The 22,535-nt window shown below is 33.1% G+C and overlaps 3 protein-coding genes and 1 long non-coding RNA gene across 6 annotated transcripts; 1 reads left to right on the top strand and 3 right to left on the bottom strand.

Moving 5' to 3' along the window:
- Positions 1–954: 954 nt before the first annotated feature.
- Positions 955–4,447, bottom strand: LOC105765337 (N6-adenosine-methyltransferase MT-A70-like). Its single transcript, XM_012584372.2, has 7 exons — positions 3,370–4,447; positions 3,159–3,257; positions 2,789–2,872; positions 2,353–2,681; positions 2,015–2,231; positions 1,704–1,783; positions 955–1,458 (listed from the first exon to the last, which is right to left on the bottom strand). The coding sequence occupies exons 1-7, from the start codon at positions 4,402–4,404 to the stop codon at positions 1,197–1,199; spliced, it is 2,106 nt and encodes a 701-aa protein (XP_012439826.1). The 5' UTR covers positions 4,405–4,447; the 3' UTR covers positions 955–1,196.
- Positions 4,448–8,711: 4,264 nt separating this feature from the next.
- On the top strand, positions 8,712–10,372 carry LOC105765335 (protein yippee-like At4g27745). 2 transcript variants are annotated; one of them, XM_012584368.2, is made up of 4 exons: positions 8,712–8,871; positions 9,463–9,524; positions 9,625–9,750; positions 9,953–10,372. In XM_012584368.2, the coding sequence occupies exons 3-4, from the start codon at positions 9,658–9,660 to the stop codon at positions 10,178–10,180; spliced, it is 321 nt and encodes a 106-aa protein (XP_012439822.1). In that variant the 5' UTR covers positions 8,712–8,871; positions 9,463–9,524; positions 9,625–9,657; the 3' UTR covers positions 10,181–10,372. The 2 variants fall into 2 exon arrangements, with proteins under 2 accessions (XP_012439822.1, XP_012439823.1); XM_012584369.2 differs by lacking the exon at positions 8,712–8,871 and adding an exon at positions 8,925–9,141.
- A 1,203-nt stretch (positions 10,373–11,575) lies between these two features.
- Positions 11,576–15,502, bottom strand: LOC105765334 (serine/threonine-protein kinase WNK8). 2 transcript variants are annotated; one of them, XM_012584366.2, is made up of 7 exons: positions 14,658–15,502; positions 13,968–14,005; positions 13,640–13,867; positions 13,332–13,552; positions 13,054–13,211; positions 12,595–12,970; positions 11,576–12,500 (listed from the first exon to the last, which is right to left on the bottom strand). In XM_012584366.2, exons 1-7 carry the CDS (start codon positions 14,715–14,717, stop codon positions 11,758–11,760), a joined length of 1,824 nt encoding a protein of 607 aa, XP_012439820.1. In that variant the 5' UTR covers positions 14,718–15,502; the 3' UTR covers positions 11,576–11,757. The 2 variants fall into 2 exon arrangements, with proteins under 2 accessions (XP_012439820.1, XP_012439821.1); XM_012584367.2 differs by lacking the exon at positions 13,968–14,005.
- Positions 15,503–20,785: 5,283 nt separating this feature from the next.
- On the bottom strand, positions 20,786–21,506 carry LOC128035309 (uncharacterized). The gene is made up of 2 exons (XR_008191674.1): positions 21,438–21,506; positions 20,786–20,968 (listed from the first exon to the last, which is right to left on the bottom strand). It is a non-coding gene; the product is annotated as an uncharacterized LOC128035309 (long non-coding RNA).
- Between the last annotated feature and the right edge of the window lie 1,029 nt (positions 21,507–22,535).

Here is a 22,535-nt window from a genome sequence, read left to right as displayed (position 1 = left end):
CCTCCGCTGCCAGTGCTACCCCCAATCTTTCCCTTGGAAACGTGTTTCTTTCATATCCTCCAAATTCCCCACCCTCTGCCCTCCCAAATGCTCCCTTAATCCTTCTTTTCCCTCCTCATCCTCTCTCAAATCCCTTCTTCGCAAATATCTTCTTCCTCTCCTCCCCAACTCTGGCCAAGATTGCACTCTGGCTACGACTTTGTAATTATCAGCATGGAACATGGCCCTGGAGGAATCCACCTCTTGAATCTTCTGTAGCATTGTTTTATTGCCATTTCACTCCTGATGGAATCTGTGTATATGTTCAGATGGTGGTGAGAACTTCTGACTACAGAATCAACGAAGGCAATGTAGGTAATTTCATGAATGATTTGTTAGTAATGCGCTAAGTAGAGACAATTGATGGGGTCTAAAAAATGGGGAAAGAAAAACTGGAAGAGGTCGCTGTCATCGATGAGGTTAACTATATTCAAGCCACTGAATTTAAGTGCTAATTGGGCTACCTGTGGGACTTGGGTCACAAGAAGGTTAGGGAGAAGTTAAAGAATGGTGGATAAATGAGTGCTTTAGTCCGTTACCGTGGTGGAGCCTTCTTGGTCGGTATCACAATGCCTGAGGAGCACGGAAGGAACTGGCATCAGATGGTTTCCGGCGACATTGATATTGAGCGGGTTTAGAGATGCAGCTTTGGAGGATGTTAGAAAATAGAAAGTTCAAGATTAGCTGGATAGCAAGGTCTGATGAGAACGGGGAAGAGGATAATGAGGCTGATTTGAAGTACAAAATTTGGTAATTTTTTCTTAGCTTTACCTTATTGGTGCCTCTTTTGTTTGCAGACATCAAAAGTCTAATGTCGAAAGTGGGTTCAGCCTCTATTTCAATCCATTTTTTAAGACGAATGTTAAGCTCGATTTTGTTTTCAGCCCCCTCTTACATGGATTAACCATACGCGAGTTTCAACTATTCGAGGGTAGGTATCATATCAAGTCAGATAAAAACATTACAATAGACTGAAACTAATAATTCGATGTTTGACAGAAAATCATTACAAATGAACCCGAGTCAAAAATTAACTAAAAACAGTAAAATGGGACTGATACAGTAAAATCATTACAAATGAAACAAAAGAACTATTAAGTAATGGTACATCGGCCCTTGAACTAGTATCTGGGAATTAACCAAGGTAGGTCAGGTTTTCAGGTGGTCATATCAGTATCTACAGCCATTGCCCTCTCTTCGGGAGCATGGCCTGCATCGGGAGCAGCTGGATCCGCAAATTGTGATCTTGACTCTGTTGCAAAGGGACTTCTAGCAGAAGTAGAGTCTATTTCCATGGCAGACGCTTTGGGAGGAGAGAGAGGTTGTACTTCTACATGTGGGTAGGCAGCCTTGTACCTTGCTCTTAGGCCTTCATCAACCAGTCTAACTCCATTTAACTGATTCCCAAGCGATATCCATCTGATGGAAAATAAGGGTAAAGGAGATTGCTTAGCAGTAGAAAATTGTTGATTCCCAAGAATATATTAAATAAGGGAATTCAACATTAGGTACTGACAATAACAAATGTAAAATTTATTTAAGCTTAGAGATCATCAAGGTCCTTCATCTATTTATCCTCGAAACATGCCCTGTTGGCACACTCTGATAGACGATAATATATACGAACAATTTTGAAGTATGAAAAATGGTTCAAGATACCATACCCTGCATGAGTATTATGCATGCGAGCAAATAGTTCAAGCTTCCTTGTCCTTGGACTGATCCTCTCCAGCATAGGGTACATCTGCATGGTTAAGTTTCCAGTTAAGTTCTATAACTACATGACAGGGACATTGCAAAAACATAAAGCAATGAAGAGAGGCCTTTTATGTACTGAAATGATAATGTACGAAGTAACAACATAAAAATTTCAAAATCAGAATGCATGGCCATCAGCATCCTTAAGCTAACATTTCTGACATCAAGAAGTGTAAACAGATAAATGTAAAATGGGGCAGCCAAATTGTCCACAAACCTCATCTGGCTTGCGACTAGTCTCTCGAACCTCAGCAACAATGACATCGGTATCAATGTTCTTATTTATTTCTGGATTTCCCTTGATTCCTACAAGGCAATGCTCCTTACTATGATTTAACCAATGACCTGTTCTTCCTGTTCTAATTATTCGCTGAAGTTGATTTGTTTTCACCCAAATAATCTCCTCACACCGTTTGTAACCCCATTGTTCCAAACTGCAAGAAGCATGATTACTTTAACATATATGAATAAAAAACTTGAGGTTTTCTCATAAAAAAGATAACTTTCAGTTATTACATAATTTTAATTAATTAACATTCAAAAAAAAGCACGCACCATTCCCGTCCTAGCTCCATTGCACGTCCAGTGACCCAAAGGAATATCAGACCATCAGTCTGCAATGCAGGAACGTTAAGGTTGCGCATCTCATCATCAGCCATTGTTCCATAAGGTAACTCCATATGAATATCCCATGGTGGATCTGCCATGATAACACCAAACTGCCCCAAAATGTCCATTCTAAAATTCCTGATATCACAATTAATCCATTGTGGTTCACCTAATTCCACTTCCGAACAATACTCAGCACGTGGAGGCTTCAAAGGTTTCTCAGGACCAAGATCATCTTGTGTTTGGTCAAGCTCGTAGTGGACATATTTGCAAGTCTATCAAACATGATTGAATTGGCATTACTCTCAAGTACTAGTTGTAATAAGATGACAACAGAAAGAAAGGTAGTAAAAGATTGATCTATTTGCTATAGAAAAATTACCTTCATATGCCGGCAGGTATCTAGAAATGAACAATCCCCTAAACTGATGTCTGTATGAGGAGCAATTATCCGCTTAAAATGCACCTGAAAAAAGTTATAAAAGCCAGTAAAACAACATTGCAAATAGGCAAATCAGGAATCCTAAAAGGATACTTCTAAAAGCTACAAATGATTTGTGGAAGTTCAAATGATAGCACCACATAAAACATAGCTATATACAGCAACAACCATTTCTATGAAACCAACAATAACACTATAGGTTAAAGGTCAATGATGCAACCTTTCAAGCTAATGAATATATCAAAGGACATTGCTAAACTGTCAAGCGATATGGAAGTGTATGATGCAGTTTAAATTGTTGCTTTAATACCTTCTTACAGGCAAGAAATGAGCCAGATTGTCTTCGACAATCCTCCTTGGTTAAAGCTGAACAATACTCCCTCACTTGAGAACCTCCTTTGCTTTTAAACTATACCCAGTAATTTGAACACAATCAACCAAATAAACAAGAAGAAAATGAAAACTTTAAAAAGCGTATATATATATATATATATATATTGACGAACTTCAATGTAATGTACCTTAGCAGCCACAGCTGTTTCCCTAGCAGTTGGGCGATTAATGATGTTCAAAATCTCCTCACCCGTCTTTGATTTCTGCATTTCCTTAAACGATTTCTTATTCAACAAAGCTTCCAAATCCTTCAAATCATCTTCCTCAGTACTCTGTCTCTGTGACGGCAAAAGGCCACTGTTTGGTGCCATCGGTGGCCTTCCCATCATCCCCATTCCCCGACCTCTAGGGCCTGCCATTGGGCCACCCGGCGGATACATCATGCCAGGGTCTCCCCCTCCCATCCAAATTTCACTCATTTGTCTCGGTGCTAGCCACTCGTTATTGCTGTTACTATTCATTTTCAAGTTCTCACTTTCGTTAACGTTGTTTATCCTTTCTCTTTTTTGATGATTTTGAGGTTCTTCGGGTAATTCTCGAACTAACCATGTTCGGTCGATGCTAAGTACCATAACTCTGCTTTTGCCGCCGACCACAAACTCTTCGATCTCAAGGCCGCCGTTATCCTCCGCCATTGACCTCAAAGCCATTTCCACCGCGACAATGGCCCCAGAATCGCCTCCCAGTTCACGCATCGCAGCCTTCTCCGCCGTAGTTATATTCTCGTCGTTCTCTAACTTCCTCAAAACCGTAGACGAATCGATCGCTTTAAACGGTACTCTCTGAAGTAAACACTCAGCCACCATGGCTCTCATCACCGACAATGGGTTGCCGCTCTCGTCAGCGAACTTGTCGCCTCCTTCAGGTTTAACAAGGGCGAGCTGTTTCGGGTCGGGTACGGAGTGGTTGGGCGGGTGTTGGGGCGGGTGGGAGATCTTTTTAGGCGTGGGGAGTGGAGGAGTGGGAGAGAAAGGGCGGCGGTTGAAGGCGGAGACGAAACGGAGGGAAAGATCGAGGGTGGGAACGATGTTAGGATCCAGAGTTTGGAGGGAGGCAAGGAGGTCGAGGTGGGTGGCATGTTGGTCTTGGATTCGGGTTTCGAGTTGGGTCCGAATTGATTTGATGGTTGCTACGGTGTCTTCGCCGCCTGAGTTGCTCTCCATATTTGTGTGTGTTTTTAGTTCTGGTTGGGGTTTAAATGTGTAAAGCGGTCGCGCCGGGGATTTTAGGATGTTGGGCACTTGTTTACCGGTTTACCACTGGAATTTTTTAATATTAGGATTAATTTGATATACTCTATAACTAAATATTATGTTTAGATGATTTAATGAAATTGATTTAAGTAAAAAAAATTCGAGTTTAATCGAGTTGATGAGTCATATTTTATTATTCTAATTTGATTTGAAATTTTTTCGAATTGAGACAAGTGAAATGAAATTATTTGAGTTAAATTAAATAATTAAACGTGTTAAATTAAGATTTTGTTACAATATAACTAATTCTATGTTAGAGCACGTAAACTTGAAATTATACATATTTGAAAAAATTTTTAAAGTAAAATAAAAAAAATACTTTAATATAATAAACTTGAATAATTAATTAACTTATTTAGAACTTCTCTTTTGCTCTCCTATTTTTTTTTGTTCTTTTACTCTTTTTATTATTTATTTCATATTATTTATATATAGCACACTCAAAAATAAATCATTTCATAGATATACTTTGTAATACCCAATTGTTGCCCGAGGCCCAAAACTGCTTACACAGTTCACATTTGGCCCAATACAGCCAAATACATTTGGCCCAATAACTCAAATCTAACCTAGCCTAACCCTAAGTAGCAGATCGGCGCCACCATTGCCCCACGTCGCAGCAACTATCTCCACGCACGAATGCACAATAACTGCCCACGTCGCGCATGTCTCTTCCAGTACCCACCTGCAGCAAAATCAAACCACGAACCACAGCACAACGGATGATTTTTATTATTGTTTTGGGGGTATAAAAAAGGGATTGTAAAACCGATTGGGGGGTTACGAATATTGTATCAAAAAAGGTCATTGAAAAAAGGGAAAGGGAGAATCAAAGGAAACAATTTTTGAAGGTGACCACTGGGTTTCGTTTTTCATTTTCTTTTTACTGTTTTTTCGATTTCATTTTTCTTCTTTTTTTTTAAACAAATACGAGAAAAGGGAGAGTGGAGGGGCGTTTACCTAGTTTCGAGCGTTGGTTTCGAGCGCTGAACACGGTGGCTCCACAGCGGCGGCGGCGGCGTGAAGGGGGCACCCCCTATTTTCTGTTTTTTAAGGGGAAATGAAATGTTTTTTTAGAAAATTTTTTATTTTAGGGTAAACTACACCCATTGTCACTTTTGTTTACCTTAGGTTACATTTCAGTCACTTATGTTTGAAATGTTACATTTTAATCACTTACGTTATCGTGTTGTAACATTTTAGTCACTGAGCCGTTAATTGTCGTTAATGGTGTAATGGTAAGCTGACGTGGAACGTTAAATCATTATTTCAAACAAAAATTTTAGGTTAAATTATACAATTGGTCCCCATAATTTTTCGTTTTGAGCAATTTAATTTTTTTATGTTCTTTTAACTTTCTTTCTTTTTTTTTTCTTTTTTTTTTCATTCTCTTCTACTTCTCCCTCTATTTTTCTACCTTCTTTATTTCTTTTAATATACCAGGAAGTCGAATTTGTAGTGAAAAAAGAAGCATGGTATGGGTTTATGGGTTTTGATTATAGGCAAATGATGATAGTCGACTTCCTACTTCTTTTTTCATTGCCAATTCGACTTCCTAATATGTTAAAAGAAATGGGAAATGTATGAAAACAGAGGGAGAAACAAAAGAGAATGGAAAAAAAGGAAAGTTTAAAGAACATAAAAGAAAAAATCAAATTACTTAAAACGAAAAAATATGGGGATCAATTGTATAATTTAACCTAAAATTTTCTTTGAAATGATGATTTAACGTACACGTCAGCTTACTGCTACACCATTAACGATTTATTAATGGCTCATGACTAAAATGTTACAACATGATACGTAAATGACTAAAACGTAACATTTCAAACATAAGTGACTAAAACGTAACCTAAGGTATACAAAAGTGACCATGGGTGTAGTTTACCCTTTATTTTAAACAACAAAAGCAAAACGGCGCTGTATAAGCCAGGTCTGCCCAATAGCCCGTGTGACCCGATTCAAAACCCGACCAGATCCGCGCACTTCTTTAAAAGGGGCCATTTGCGCAATTGGTCCCTTTGTTTTTACAGTGTTTTTTTAATTAAATTTCTTAATTCTTTTAAATTTTACTGCACATTTTAATATTGTTTCAATTCGGTTCATGTTGCTGCGCAGTGTTTTGGAGGTTTGGGTAAATTTCTCTTTGGGTCCTCCACTGTTGATTGCGTGTTCTAATTGGTCCATTCGTATTTTATTTATTTCAAATTTGCCCCGAATTTCTGTTTTAAGTTTAAATTAGTCTTTTTTGTCATTAGTGCTATTAAATATTTTAATTTCAATTGAATTATCATTATTATTATTATTATTATTATTATTATTATTATTATTATTATTATTATTATTATTATTATACATATAGGCACACATGTTTTTAATATGCATATATATATTTTAAACTTTTGTAAATACATGTTCATATTTTATTTATATATTTTATTATTATTTTATTTTCATAACTCTTGTATACATGGATATATATATACATATACATTTTATAATATATAATACATTTTTATGTTTTATATACATACATTTCCTGTAATATATGTATACGTTTAAAAAAAGAAAAAATTGTTATAAATATATACATTTTATATATATATATATATATTAAACATTTTTTATGTATATATATATTTGCATATTTGTCTTTCAAAAATGTTCGTTTTATTAAAGTATTAAAATCATTTTATTTTTAAAATTTTTAAATATTTGGCATTTACGTTTTTCGAGAGGGATCGTGTCCTAACTTACTGGCCTTCGATTCTATTCGATGAATTTAGAGGGCCAAATATTTATTTTACAAAAAATTTGTACATATTTCAAATAAAATCTTATTCTCGGGAATTCAAAATGTTGGGTCCTAACTTACTGGTCACGACATTTTGTCATCTCGAAATAAGAATTTCTACATAAATAAATAATTGTAATATTCGGTATTTGGAATTTTGAGAAATTGTGCCCTAACTTACTGGGTATCGATAATTTTCATTTGACCTAAATAACCGAATATCATTTTTAGGTTTAGATGTATGAGTTTTAAAAATTAAAAGACAAGCCTAATTTTGAAGATTAGAAAATGTTCGCCCTAACTTACGGGGTGTGACGTTTTATTTCTTTGCAATTAGAATGTCTTATTTTTAAATTCATTCAAGGTAAAAAGTTTTCTTTTAAATTTTTTTTTCAAATTTTTTGTCGACACCAATACATTAAACAATCAATTTGGTACCGATTTTGGGCGTTACAAGGGTGCTAACCCTTCCTCGTGCGTAACTGACTCCCGAACTTGTTTTCTCAAATTTCGTAGACCAAAATCGTTTTCAAGGTGAGCCGATCACACCTCAATCAAGGATCGGTGGCGACTCCAATTTTTGTTTTTAAAGTCGATAACTTATTTTTGTTCTCAAAAAAATGGTTTCGACATACTTATTAAAAGTTTATATAAATATTAAATAATACTTCAATTTAAAAAAATGATAAAATTAAAAGTTTGAAAGGTATAATATCATGAGTTTAAATTTTACTATAATTGAATTTTATTAATTTATAAAATATAAAAGATAAAACACTCTCATAATAGTATAATTTATTTTGTATATGAAGAGATATTTTAGTTTTATTCTCGATCGAGTTGGTACTCCCTAATACCAATTTAATCAAGGGCTTAACATTAGTATAGATAACTTGTTTTTACATAAAGACGTATTTTAATCTTTTTCCAAACAGTACTCATCAAAACAACTCAATCAAAGGATTTAATATTAGCATAGACAATAAAGAGATATTTTAGTCTTTGTTTGATAAATGGTTAGCAAAATTAAATCAATTAAAATTAATATTTTTAATGATTTAAAATTTTATACATGTTTGATAATGCAAAATAAAAACAATTCGATATAATTTTTCTATAAAAAATTTAGAAAATGATAAGTAGATAAATAACTACTTTTAACATAGAATATTTTCAATTAATTGATTTTATTTATTTTAATACTATATTATCTTATAAAAAATTTACATTTAAAAATTGAATTTTGCTTAGAATGAGATAAAATGCTTAAAAATTAAAAATAAAATGTAAGATATAATTTTTCTTCTTCTTTCTTCTACATAATATTAGTTTAGGACCTAATGACTTTGGCATTGTAAATTTACTATAGTTAAGTGTTAGGTAGACAAGAAGATGGAAATGGCAGATTCGTAATTTAGGACAGTCCCATGTCAATTGATGAACCGAATTACCGAAACCTCCATTGTTATTTGTCGTCTTCTATTCAGAGAAAAGTGCAAAAAAACCCACCAAACTCAGGAAAACCCTCAACTCTCTGGTTCCGAGACAACCATCAATCCACAAAATCATGGAACTCTATCCAGGTTTGAGAACCCAACACTTTATAATTAAAAAAAAACATAATAATAAAAGAAATACCAACGCCTGTCTCCTTGTTTCTTGCTTTTTTCACTGATTGCATTACACTATTCGTTGTCTTAAAGTAACGGGATTTTCTTTTCATTTCTTCTGATAACTGGGTTTTCTTTTATTTTTTGTTTTTGTTGATCTTTTTTATGCAATTCTCTTCTTTTAGTTCTTTCAATTACAGGGTTTATCTTCTTTTTACTTGTGAATATCTGGGCTTTTCTTTGGTGAGCTTAACTTGTTTTGATTATTGGTTTTTAATTACCCTTTCTCTTGATCCCTTTCTTTGTTCTTCTTTCACTGCTTGCATTACATCATTTCTTTGTCTACAAATTATTTAGCTTTCTTCGGATTACTGGGTTTTCATTATTTTGTTTAGTTGATCTTTTCATGGTCTTCTTCTCTTCTTTTAGCTCTTTCCAATTACAGGGTTCAACAGTTTTTTACTTGTTCTTTGAGTATATGAGCTTTTTGACTTGTTTTCATTATTGGATTCTGAATATTGCTTCGTTTGATATTTCAAGTACTCTGTTTTGGCTATGATGCAGTTGTTTTCTCAAACAAAAGTTGATTGGCAGTGTATATTATATTGTTTATTGGTATACTCAAGGTAAGCTTTTGATTAATTTAGCTATCTTTCTTGTGATATTTATTGGCTTTAGATTGAACATTGATTTTTTTATTCTCTTCCTATGATTTGTGATGAGCAGCAACAAGTTGAGTTTCGATAAGTTATTGCCACGATGACGGAAATAGTTGGGCCAAGGTTGTACAGTTGCTGCAATTGCAGAAACCAAGTTGCCCTTCACGACGATGTTATATCCAAGTCTTTTCAGGTCGGGATTTTGATGCTATTGTTGCTGGATTTATTGATAAATGCTTATGATATCATTTACCTTTTAAATGTTTGCTTAACTGTGTTTTCTGTCATTTCAATGTTGCGACTATATGTTGCTTTAGGTTCAATTAATATTTGTTTTGCTGAAAGCATTCTATAGATATATGTTCCAAAAGGTTCGTTAACAATCTGAATTTCAGGGGAGAAACGGTCGAGCTTTTTTATTCTCCCACGCAATGAACGTGATGGTGGGTCCTAAGGAGGATAGACAACTGATGACTGGTCTTCACACAGTGGCTGATGTTTACTGTCGCGATTGTCGAGAGGTATTGGGTTGGAAATACGAGCGGGCTTATGAGGAAACTCAGAAGTACAAGGAAGGGAAATTCATTCTTGAGAAGTCGAAAATTGTCAAAGAGAACTGGTAGTACCAATGTAAAATTTCCGAACAATTTCTCCTGATCTAGCAAGTAAATGGATGCCTTTGTGTGTTTTTCTTCTATTCCTGGTTGAGCGCATTTCACGTATTGCTCTTCCTGTGCATTCTTGTTGTGTTCCTTGCGTGGATATCGTACCAGATGTTATTCATTTTGTTAATAAATTGTGAATGGATTCTCTTATTACGTGCTTGATATCGGGATGCCATTGAATCTGCATTTCTAACATATTTGGATCATGGATCAACATACCGTTTGTTCGTCTGATTTATCTGCAAGTCGCTTTTCAACAGGATGTCTTATATGATTTTGCCAGAAACTATTCGCAGTTGTCACCATTTTTGTACAACCCTCTAGGGACTAGGATATATTTCTTTGGCCAAACATGGAAACGTGAATGCATGGGAAATAACTGATCCGATATAGCTGATTACTGTAACCGGTGAGATATCATCTACTGTAGAACACTGTCAATTGAATATTAAAGTCTCTGCCATCAAGATTGACTTGCTCAAACATTGATGTTTGCTTGTTTTCAGTGGTGCTTTAAATGTTTTGAAGTGTATGTATAGATTCTCGAAGTATCTGAGGTTCGAACTTTTCTGTTAATATGAATGTTAATGATAAATCTATAGTTTAGTAATACAAGTGGAAGAAGTGATTCACTTAATGGAGCATTGATCTTGAGATGAAAGATTACAAAGCGGAAGATAAGTATTTGCTCTTTTATCTTTAAGAGTTTATATGGTGGCTGGTGGTTTACCCTGGTGTTCTTGTATTTTGTATTGTATGGAAGATCCAAAAGTGTGGTCAATCAGTTGTTTGTCCCTACTGTCTCTGGTTTTGAGGGTGGGATAGGATATTGACTATAGCGATATGTCCTTTAAAAAATCTGCAAAAATATTGGAAGATTGAGAAATTAGAACACTATTTTGGTACAGAACAATCTCATAATTGAAGCTCAATAATTGAGAAAAAAATAGGGAAAATGGGAAATAGGCAATAATTCTGTCCATCATGAGAACATATATAATTATGAGGCAAAATTATTTACTTATTGGATAGTAACGATCAATGAACTCTGCAATGGTTTGCTTCACGTTTAAATAGTAGTTCCCTTTCAATGAGGACCAGAGCACCACGATTTGTCGTTTTTATCTTGTAACAAAAAGGGCCTAAATTTTCCCAGTCATGGCTGTCGGTCGTTCTGTCTCTTTTCATTGTTTTTTAGAGGAAAAATAGAATGGAATTTGACAACTGCATATCACATGGAAGCATCATTCAATCAAGTAAAAAAAGTGTGCACATTTTAGTCTTTATCCATAAAATTTAAAGGCCAATTAAAGTCAAAAGTCTCAATAATGATCAAAAGAGGAACCAATATGGTTAACCAATGAACTGAAATCATAGATTCAATCCCATATCTGAAAATAAACCAAATAAATGAAATTTTGTCAAAGAAAATGATCTTCCAATGCAAACAACAGCCGAAAAAAAAAAAGCAACTATCATAAGCTAAGGGAAGAGGAGAAAAAACTTGATGGTTAGCAAGTAAAAGATTTTGTACATCACATCACAGATACTTTCTTCTTTGATATCCACCTCTTCCTGGCGTTTTCCATTGCTTCTTCTCTCATCCTTAAGAGCTCTTGGAAGCATTGCTGGTACTGTGAATCTATCGCATCAAGCTCCAATTTCAGCTCTTCCATCTTGTCCTTGTCTGCAAGGGATAGAGAGCCGAGGCTTGACAAGCTCATGTCTTGTGAAGCAAATGAACAAGAATCCATTAAGGAAGTGTCAGAGTTCTTTGCGGAATGTTTTATCGCTATATATTCCCTGAGGTTTTTCTCGTCACTGGTATCTTTATGATTATAAGCCCCAATATCTAAACCAAAATCATATGCGTTCAAACCGTTATAGCACTCAACGTAACTGTGATCAGAAGATCCCATTGGTTTGTTGTTACTACCATCTGAGGCCACCATTCCATTAGATTCAGCTGATATATCTGAACCGAAAGATTCTTCGGTGTCTTGACAGTTAAGAACAGCCAACCGTGGGAAAACTTCTTGTTCACCAACTGTCTTAATAGTGGCCTGACTCGGGTAGCATAAGCAATCTTGTAGGCATGAAATGCTTCCAACTGAAGGTTTCCAGCAGGGAACAAGCTTCATGATCATGCTATCAATCAACTCTGCAATGGCAGTTACATCTTCATTTGACAAATCAAGTTGTTGAACCATCTCCTCAGCAATTGAAATAGCAGTATCTGAATCCAGATAAAATGAAAAATGGATGTTCCTTGCTCGACCTGTTCAAAGACAAACTGTTACATAATTCTTTTTCTTTATTTTTTCCAAACAAAAAGAAGAGAGTAAGACACTTTATATAGCAGATTCACTTACCACATTGATCAGCAATGCGCAAGGTCAATGAAATTGTATTATCGTCATTCTTCTCCCCTTTCAACCTAAATTCATTATTCTGAGTGAAAGACTGTAGCTCCAGAGCTGAGAACCGAGGAGTTTCTTTGATGCTTTCAGTAGAAGGTTTGACCATAATCATTTTACAGTTGAGATCTATTTCCATCAGATGAGGTTCAGTCTGGATCAAGTTCACTGGTGGACCACTGGCAGGCTCCTTGGGAGTTTCAGCCAAAAGGAACAGATCTTTCAAGAGTTCCGCAGCTGGCAATCTCATAGATGCTGGAAGAAGACACTTCTCAATAAACTGCTTAATTTGTGGATCATTCACTTTACCAAGGGAAGCGGGTTTAATACCCTGCAGTGAATGACGTTGAGAGAGGTTAAATGATTGCTTGACAGAATTATGGAGAAGTAAAGTATTGAAGATGGTTGTCTTACAGAGGTAACTTTCTTGTATATTTGCGCTGGATTTTTGCATTCATTATATGGATATTCACAAGTAACCATCTCCAATATGCACAGACCAAAAGAATATATGTCGACAAGCTCATTATACTCCTCATCATAAAGCTCTGGAGCCATGAATTCAGGAGTGCCTGCACAAATAACAAAGCATTACAAGTTTCAACCAAAATTGGCTTAAGTTTTTCTCCCTGCTAAGGCCAAAATGGTTTTAGATGAAGTCACTGTTACTAATTTTTGGGAAAATGAAGTACCAATTACACTTCGGGCGGTGGGCTGCTGCAAGACAGTTGCCAATCCAAGATCTCCAATCTTCACTTCTCCATTATTTCCATTAACAAATATATTATCGCATTTTAAATCTCTATGAATGATTGGAGGATTGTGACTGTGCAGATAGTGTAACCCTCTAAGGATTTGCCGTGCCCAGCTCTTAATAGCCTTCACCTCAACATTCTTATGCTTCTTACGGTATCTAAAGGAAAGCAAATCTCAGCATATCAGAGATGAATGACAACACCAAGCAGAAAAGAATGGGAAAAGAACAATTCACAAAACTCACTGCCTCAAACTCCCCGAAGTGAACAACTCAGTTATCATGTTGATGGTCTTGTTTTTATCATCCACCCAGGAATCGTAGAACTTGATAATGTTTACATGCTTCAATGACTTCAAAAGATGAACCTCTGAATATAGTCTTTCCAGCTGCTCAGGCTTCTGCAACACATCTTCAACATTGATTTGGTTCCATGCAACCTCTATTCCATCAGCCTCATCAAATCCCTTGTAACTACAAACAACAATGTAGCAGCCAAACCAGGAAAAACAATCAAACAGACAGTCCTATCAAAGTTATTCAAATTCAAAGAAGATAGGTCTTGGAACCATACACAGTCTTGAATGCTCCCCTCCCTAGGACCTCATCATACTGAGGAAATAAAAATAAAGCAAATAAAAAAAATGAAAATTGTAATACTACGTTCAAAAGTGCAAACTAATTTAAGTTCTAATGAAACAAACTATTTAAGAAAATATAAATAATTTCAGAATATCTTGAATAACATCGGCATTTTGGTTGGTCATGCATATGTATCATGCTTAATATTGTTCACTAAAATGGGAGTATAACAAGCAATTAATTCCCTTTTTTCTCAACAATGACTAGAGCAAGAAAAAGTAACTTACAAGAGCGGTAAAAATAGCTAAAGAAGAAATATTTACAAATTATTAGCTAAGTAGAAGCTAAGCTATAACCAAAGGTGGTTAAATTCTAGACAATTGATTCCATTACTCAAACTTGACGCTGTTTGCTTACTAGGAAATTGATGACAACCTCACCTTGAACCGCAATTTGACAATATTTTTACTAAATCAGCACGCAGTATTTGATTATCATATAAAAAGTCCCACAATTTCCATTAGAATTCGAGAAATATAAGTTAAATAGCTCCCTTCCAAGTTTCTTGCCAACCAAACAGATACTAACCCTAACAAAGAGAAACCGAACATATATATATATATATATATATATATATATATATATATATATATATATCAGGATTCGGAGCCAGAAAACATACCCTCACATACCGACCCGACGGATCTTTCTCAGCGAAATCACAGTCATCAGCCACCTCCATTTTTTCTATGTACAAAGAACCAACCGCCGCCGCAACCCGATCGATAATTCCAACAACAACAGCCAAAAAGAAGACCCTCGAAAAAAAAGAAAAACAAGAAAAACTCCAAAAGAAAAAAAATTGCAGAAAACGCTATTAGAGATGAAGCCTGACACCGATTAGATGCGAAGAAGAAGAAGAGGAGAGAATCTGCTGTCGTTTTTCAGAGAACGCTTCACAAGCCACAGAGTAGGAATCGAATGCCGATCGGAATCGGAACCGGCATCCGAAGGCAACGAACAAACGCATATCTTCTTCAGTCTCCGGATATTCCAATTCCATAAAGCTATTTCTCCCTGGATTCGATTTTCTCTTCATTTTTATACCAATCCCAAATTCTCCCCGCATAATGCTATCCGCATTGTAATTATTCCCTAATTGCTTTAGGTTTCAAGAGATTTCTGAATTTTTCTGAGACACCAAGAATCCTAATCACTGGGAAATTTGAAGTCCTAAGGATTAAAAGAGATGAGTTTTATCAAACAAAAAAAGAGAGAGAAAAAGAGAGAAAAAAGAAGGAAAAGGAAAGGGCCTAGGGAAGTAATTTAATTTAAAAGGGCAAATAAAAAAGCATAAACGGATGTATCATTATCGGCAACGGCATATGGGGATAAGGAAGTAGAAGAATCACACGCGCATGTTTAGGAGCGTGTGGCTGAGGTTGGAGTTTTTTAAAAGGAATCAATTACTTGGATTTTAATTGCTATGCACCAAGTTGCTGGAGATACATAGAAGTCTTTGTTACCAAGGAATATTTTCCTTAATTTTTAAATTAAAATAAAATATATATAGAATTATAGATTTGGTAAAAGCATCAGGAATTCCCTGTAGTTAATTAATTTTTAAAATGTAACTTTTTTATTTTTACTTTTTTTTGCCTAGATTTGTTTAAAAAATAAATTTTATTTTATTAGAATTATTGTGAAGAAAATTTTTAAGAAATCAAAATGATATTTTAGTTATTGTGAGGGTTTGATCCTCGCCCTAGGTATGGAGGGATTTTAAAACTCGTGGCCAACATCTACTACCATTAGTTACTGGGCTCGCTCCATAGATACCTTGAGAAATTATATAGATATATATGTATAATGACTAATTTACCCATTTTTCAATAGAGGGATCGAAATGTAATCCGCCTCTAAGTACATAGGCTTTTCTAATACTTTTACCTATAGATTTTCATATAAATTAAATTATGAGAAGTTGACACGATGTGCGTGAAAAAATGTATAAGTATATAATTTACAAATGAAATTTTGATTGAAATAATAAAATTAAAATTTTGAGAATTTGGTGTTCTAGGTTCAAGTTTTACCATTTAAATTTTAATGTAGTTTCGTTTTATATTTATTAATTTTAAATTTACATGTACTATAAATGATTTTATCCGTTTAATTTTTAATTGAATGAATATATTTAAATGTTGAATATTAATGCATATTAGTTTTGTATTATTGAATTATCGATGAAAATGTAATTTAAAATTAAATAATTTAACATAAATACAAATTTTAATTTCAGGTTTAATAAAAAATACAACATTTAAAATTAAATTTTTAGGAGTTGTGAAGGTGTTGTTAGGTTACGGTTGGCCAAGAGTCTTGGAATCCCACGACTCATTGTTGATTAGCATGCGAGTTGGGTTGTAGAAGTGCGTTATGTTCTTAGAGAAGGCAACAAACATGCGAATCATCTAGCTAACTTGGCATAGGAGGCTGCGAAGGGGTTTGTTCTTTTGATTAGCCCTGCAGGTAGTGTCATACCACTACTACATAATGCTTACAGTTAGGGTATTCATAAGTCAAAGTTTAGTCGGATTTAAATTAGACTTAAACATGATATTAATATATTTTATATTTGTTTAAATTCGACTTAAATTATAGATCTAAAAATTTGTTTAAACTTACGTGATTTTTATTTTTTATTTTACTTTTATATATATAGACTATTAATCTATATTTTATATAACGAGCTAGAATTAATTAATAAGTAGTAGGCTTATTTACTACTTTTAGTCCAATATCAGTTTAATTAAATAATCAAATAAATTCATTTTAACGAATATATAATTAAAAGTGATTATATATTTTTAAAAGGCTTAAATATTTAAAAATATTGTCAAATAATTAAAATTAATTGAAATTCTAATTGAAAATTATCATTTTAATCGAAAATTAGCGATCAATTGAGTTCTTGAAATATAATTTTCTGTTGAAATTCTTATGATCGTTAAGTGATAATATGACGGCTAAATAATTATGTGACGACTAACATAGCGTTGACATGAAAAAATGATGATGTGCTAATTTAATTGATTTTATAATTATTTTACGAGGATTTTTCAGCATTTAAGGTTAAAAATTAAAACATTATAAAATTTTAGAAAATCATAAAAATATAGGAAAAATAAAATTATATATTATATATTATTTTAAAAATTATAGAAAATTTATTTAAAATATTTAAAATTATTAAAAGTTATATAAGAATTATTAAAATGATAAAAAACTTGTAAATTTAAAAATTATAAAAGGAGTAATATTTTAAATTTTTAGAATTATTTATAATACTCAAATAAATTTTAAAACTTCTACAATTTTATAAAATATAGAATACTTGTAAATATTATAAAACATCAATTTCCTTCATATACTTCAAACTTATTATTTTCTTGTTACCGAAATTAAAGGCTCAAAACCTTTAAATAATTTTCTATATTTTTAATATTTTAAATAAATTGTTTTTTAATAATTTTTATATAAAGGCCAAAGAAAAAGAAAAGACTATGGCGGTTACTGGTGCATATGGTTAAAAAGGTAAAAGCGAAAGCCCCGTGAAACGAGTGAGATTGCGCGCGTGGCAAACCATAAAGTTCGGATTTTTGAAAGAAAGTAGAAAAAAGATCCCCCGCTCCGCCCAGTTGGAAATCTGAGTTTTTTTTTTTTTTTTCTCTACCTTTTTTGGCATCAATTGTTCTTGCTTTGCTTTACTGCGCTTTGTCGATCACCGTCACGGGTCCATATTTTTCAACTTAACCAAATTCTCTGCACTTTAAAAAGAAAATACATTCATTAGTCAACCATTTAATCGATTTCAAAAAGAGCTTAACCCACTAATTAATATTTAAATTATTATTTTTTATTTATTTTATACCAAATTTTATATCCGTTAAAAATAGTACAATCAATAAATAATCGTGATATCATATAAACTTAAAAAACTACTTTTAAATTTTTTTATTTTCCTTTTTCTATTTTACACTCTCTCTCTTCTTCTTTTTTTCTTTCTTCATCTTTTATATTGTTTGACAATGCTCGAAAATTTTCCTTTTGAAGTCGAGGCATTAGCGATTTATTCTATTTTTGAATTTCATTGCTTGCTTGCTCTACTTGAAGAGGTCGAAAAGCTAGATCGAGAACCGATAGAGATTGAATCAATTGACTCGTGAATCAATACAAACCGATTGAACCAAGCTAATAAAAGCAATTAAACTATTTTTTTCTATTTTTATTATTTTATTATTTTATAAATATTTAATAATTTATTTAACTGAACTAGATGAACTGATCAAACCGAGACTTGGTGGCTTGATTGGTTTAACTATTGGTCTAATTTTGAAAAAAAAAAGAATATATATATGTAAAAGAAAATTATATATTTTTTTATCTTTCTTGCTACATCAATTTTTAATCGGTTATCTTTTTCTTAAAATTTAACAGTTTAACTAACAATTAAGCTAACAAAGGTACCAATTTGGAAAAAAAAATAGTTTAGGTATTGCTTGTGACCAAAAAAATGTTTAGGTACCGAAATGGAAAAAAAGAAAAAGAAATGCATAGTTTAGATACCAATTTGTGGGTTAAGCCTCTTTTAAAATAGACTTAACAGTTTGACTAATGGATGTACCAATTTTGGAAAAAAAGATAGTTTAGGTACCACTTGTGACAAAAAAAAAAGTTTAAGTACTAAATGGAAAAAATTGTATTGTTTATGTACCAACTTGTGGATTAAGCCTAAAAAAATTAAGCACTAATAGAAAAACACAAATAAATAAATCATTGTTATAGATATCTTATCGAGAAGTGGATATCCATCAAGATCAATATAAGGTTGATGTATTTTACGACTCTAATTCATTAGAAGTAGAAATTTATTTTGTTTATACTTTTTATGTCTATAAATATAGAATTTGGAGAAATATTATGTAACACCCCTTACCCGTATTCAACTCCGGAATAGGGTATGAGGCATTACTAGAACACTTACACATGTAAACGTATTAAACTGAGTTACAAAATTTCATTCAAATTTAAACTCTTCAAATTTTTAACATGCTTTTATAATTCTTTATAACATATCCTCAAAATATTATATTCATAACAAATAGGGCCTACGAGACCCGATACTTACTTATGTAATTCAAAGCTCCATTTCCATTTTATTCAATTCACAATATTTCGTGTTCACAATTCAAATTAATTTCTCAATCCAATATATATATTTCAATACCACACTCTCATACTATGAAACTTTATTTTCCCATATGAGCTTAAACCATGATCATCACATATCAAAGACAAATGTTCTTGACATTTCCATGACATAAACCGAATTAATCAATGCAACTCAATGATATAATCATCCATATATCATTATTATCATATATATATATCAAGACTAAATTTCTTATACATTTGGTCAATTGCTTTTCAAAACCGCAATAGTTCCTTCGGTACCAATACGTATTTACCATTCAATTTAACATTTACCGATTATAATCGGGCATATGACCATTATACACAATTATTTCCTACATTTTATTGTCCTCCTCCTCCTCTCCATTCCACATCCTTTATGTGTATATCACATTTAAACAACATTAACTATAATTTCTCTATTCACTAACATGTATATTCAAAGCTGTCTATTCGAGTCATAGTCACTAAATTATTTTTACCCGGAGCTACAGAACTCCAAATTAAGATCAGTAAATTTTATCCGAAACTAGATTCACATATATTCTTACCATAAAATTTTCATAATTTTTGGTTTAGCCAAATAGTACATTTTATTCTTTAAAGTTTCTCCTGTTTCACTGTTTGACAGTTCTGACCTCTCTTCACTAAAAATTAATTATCTCACTGTACAGAATTCGGATATAGTTTCCGTTTGTTTCTCATAAAAATAGATTCACTGATAATTCTAAACATATAAACTTTATCCCATAATTATTTTTGTACAATTTTTTACAATTTTCCAAAGTCAAAACAGGGGATTCCAAACTCATTCTGACTCTGTCTAATTAAACTTCAAATATCTCAAAATATATAACTCTTTTGCTTTTTCTATTTCTTTTATGTGAAAATAGACTCATTAAGCTTCAATTTCATATATTATTCAGCCTCTAATTAAATTTCCACCATTTTTGGTGATTTTTCAAAGTCACACAACTGTTGCTGTCTAAACTGTTTTGTTGCTAAATGTACTCTTTCATAATTTCACTTTTTCACTTTCAATCACAATTCAATTCAAAATTCACTTTTCCATTTCTAAGTCGATATTCAATTCAGTTCCACACCTATATTCATTATTAAATTACACTTAGTCAATTTCCCGTTGAACACTCGGAATATACATAGATCGTAGAGAATTAGCACATAAGTGCCATAATCGATATGTAGCGAAGCTACCAGCGACACGTAGCGAAGCTACCATCGATACGTAGCCGGCTACCACGATATGTAGCCGGCTACCAGCGATACGTAGCGAAGCTACCATCGATACGTAGCCAAGCTACCATCGATACGTAGTGAAGCTACCAGCGATCAATAACACGGAAATGTCCACGGGCTTGCTCACACAAGCTGTCAGGTGTCGCAACACATGCTAGATCACCCAGCACCCGGGACTCACTGTAACACTGTAACACTGATCTCTAGTGACATGTCACTTGTATCCACTTCTATTCCTAAGTTCAACCGGGAATTTACACTTAACACTTTATTTTAAACACTTTATCACTTGAATAATTCATGAACAATTTTCCTTCCACATTCAATATTAATTCACATATCAAATATAATTCACAATTTATAAAAATATAACTATTATTTACACGTAACTTACTTTGATGCAATAATATAAAAATTTAGCAATTTAGTCTTTAATCTTTCCTTTTCTCCGGTCAAGGTCGATTCCACTTCTTTCTTGATCTATAATAACACATTTGACTTATTTAGTACTCACATTTATCAAAACAGTCCTTGACTCAAACTTTGGTAAAATTATAATTTTGCCCCTAAACTTTTACATATTTACACTTTTGCCCCAAAGCTCGTAAATTAAACTTCATCCCTTATTCTTATGTATTATGACATGTTGAACATTTTTCCCTTCTATAGAAACATCAAATTCCAACTCTAACACTTACTTATGAACATTTAGTATTTTTATCGATTATGTCGTTTTACTCGTTTTCACTCAAAATCGCTTAGCAAAAGTTGCTTAACATAATTCTAAGCTTCATATTCTATCATGAAACATCAAAATTCACACTTTTCATCTATGGGTAATTTTTCAGACATAAATTCTAGCTCGAATTAATGGTAGAGATAGCTTAAGCAAGTTATCGGGATGCGAAAAATACAAAGAACAAGAAAAACGGGGCTAGAACGGACTTACCATGAAGCTTGGAAGATGAACAAACCCTAGCCATGGTGTTCCCTTGCTACATACGGCCATGAAGAAAAGAATTGAAGATGATAATTTATTTCATGTTATTTTGTCTTTATTCATTAATTAAGGCATTTTACCAAAATACCCTTAAATAGCTTACTTACTAACCATGTCTATTTTTGTCCATAAATAACCAATGGTCTAATTACCATTTAAGGACCTCCAATTTAAAATTTCATAATAATTAGACACCTCTAACTTGTAGAACTCAACTTTTGCACTTTTTACAATTTAGTCCTTTTGACTAAATTGAGTGCCCAAACGTCAAAATTTTCGAACAAAATTTTTACAAAATAATTCCGTGAAATCGTAGACCATAAAAATATAAGAAAAATAAATTTTTTCCTTGTCAGATTTGTGGTCCCGAAACCACTGTTCCGACTAGGCCCAAAATCGGGCTGTTACATATTATAAATAAATTGATTGATCGATAAAAAAAATCTAGTTCGAAAATAATTTTCTTGCATAGCGAAAATTAAAATTTTGAAAATCGATCAAATTTGTAATATTTATAGCAATAAATCCTAGACTAAATTCGTACCTGTGTTTTCGGATAGACGGATCTTTATCATTTTTAACTTCCAACCAAACGATTTTCTCCGCTATCCGCATACCACGAACTGTTTCGAGTGTAGATCCAAATGATTCGAATCAAAGCACAAAATTAAAAATAATTTTTTTTAGTGTGAAAATGAAATATACACGTTATGGAGATATCAACAACCTAATGCATCCTAATTTTATTTGCTCTCGTAATTACTTTTTAATATATATATATATATATATTATAACAACCATAATTATATTTGCTTGCTCTCCCAATGACTTTCTTTGACCATCATAATTTTATTTGCTTCATTAGGTAATAACGGATGTGCAAATTTCTAGAAATGATAAAAGGTCCATAATTTCGGCAAAATACGCCGTTGCCGGGGATCGAATCTGGGTCACCTGGATTACAGGCGGGAACACCCGCAACGATTTTATTGATCGATTTCTAAACCTTCTATATTTCTCATTTTGTCTTTAAAGGAATTGTGACTT

Source organism: Gossypium raimondii, chromosome 12, assembly GCF_025698545.1.
Source record: "Gossypium raimondii isolate GPD5lz chromosome 12, ASM2569854v1, whole genome shotgun sequence".
NCBI lineage: Eukaryota > Viridiplantae > Streptophyta > Magnoliopsida > Malvales > Malvaceae > Gossypium > Gossypium raimondii.
Note: the sequence above shows the minus strand (reverse complement) of the source record. Positions and strands in the feature narration are given on the sequence as shown.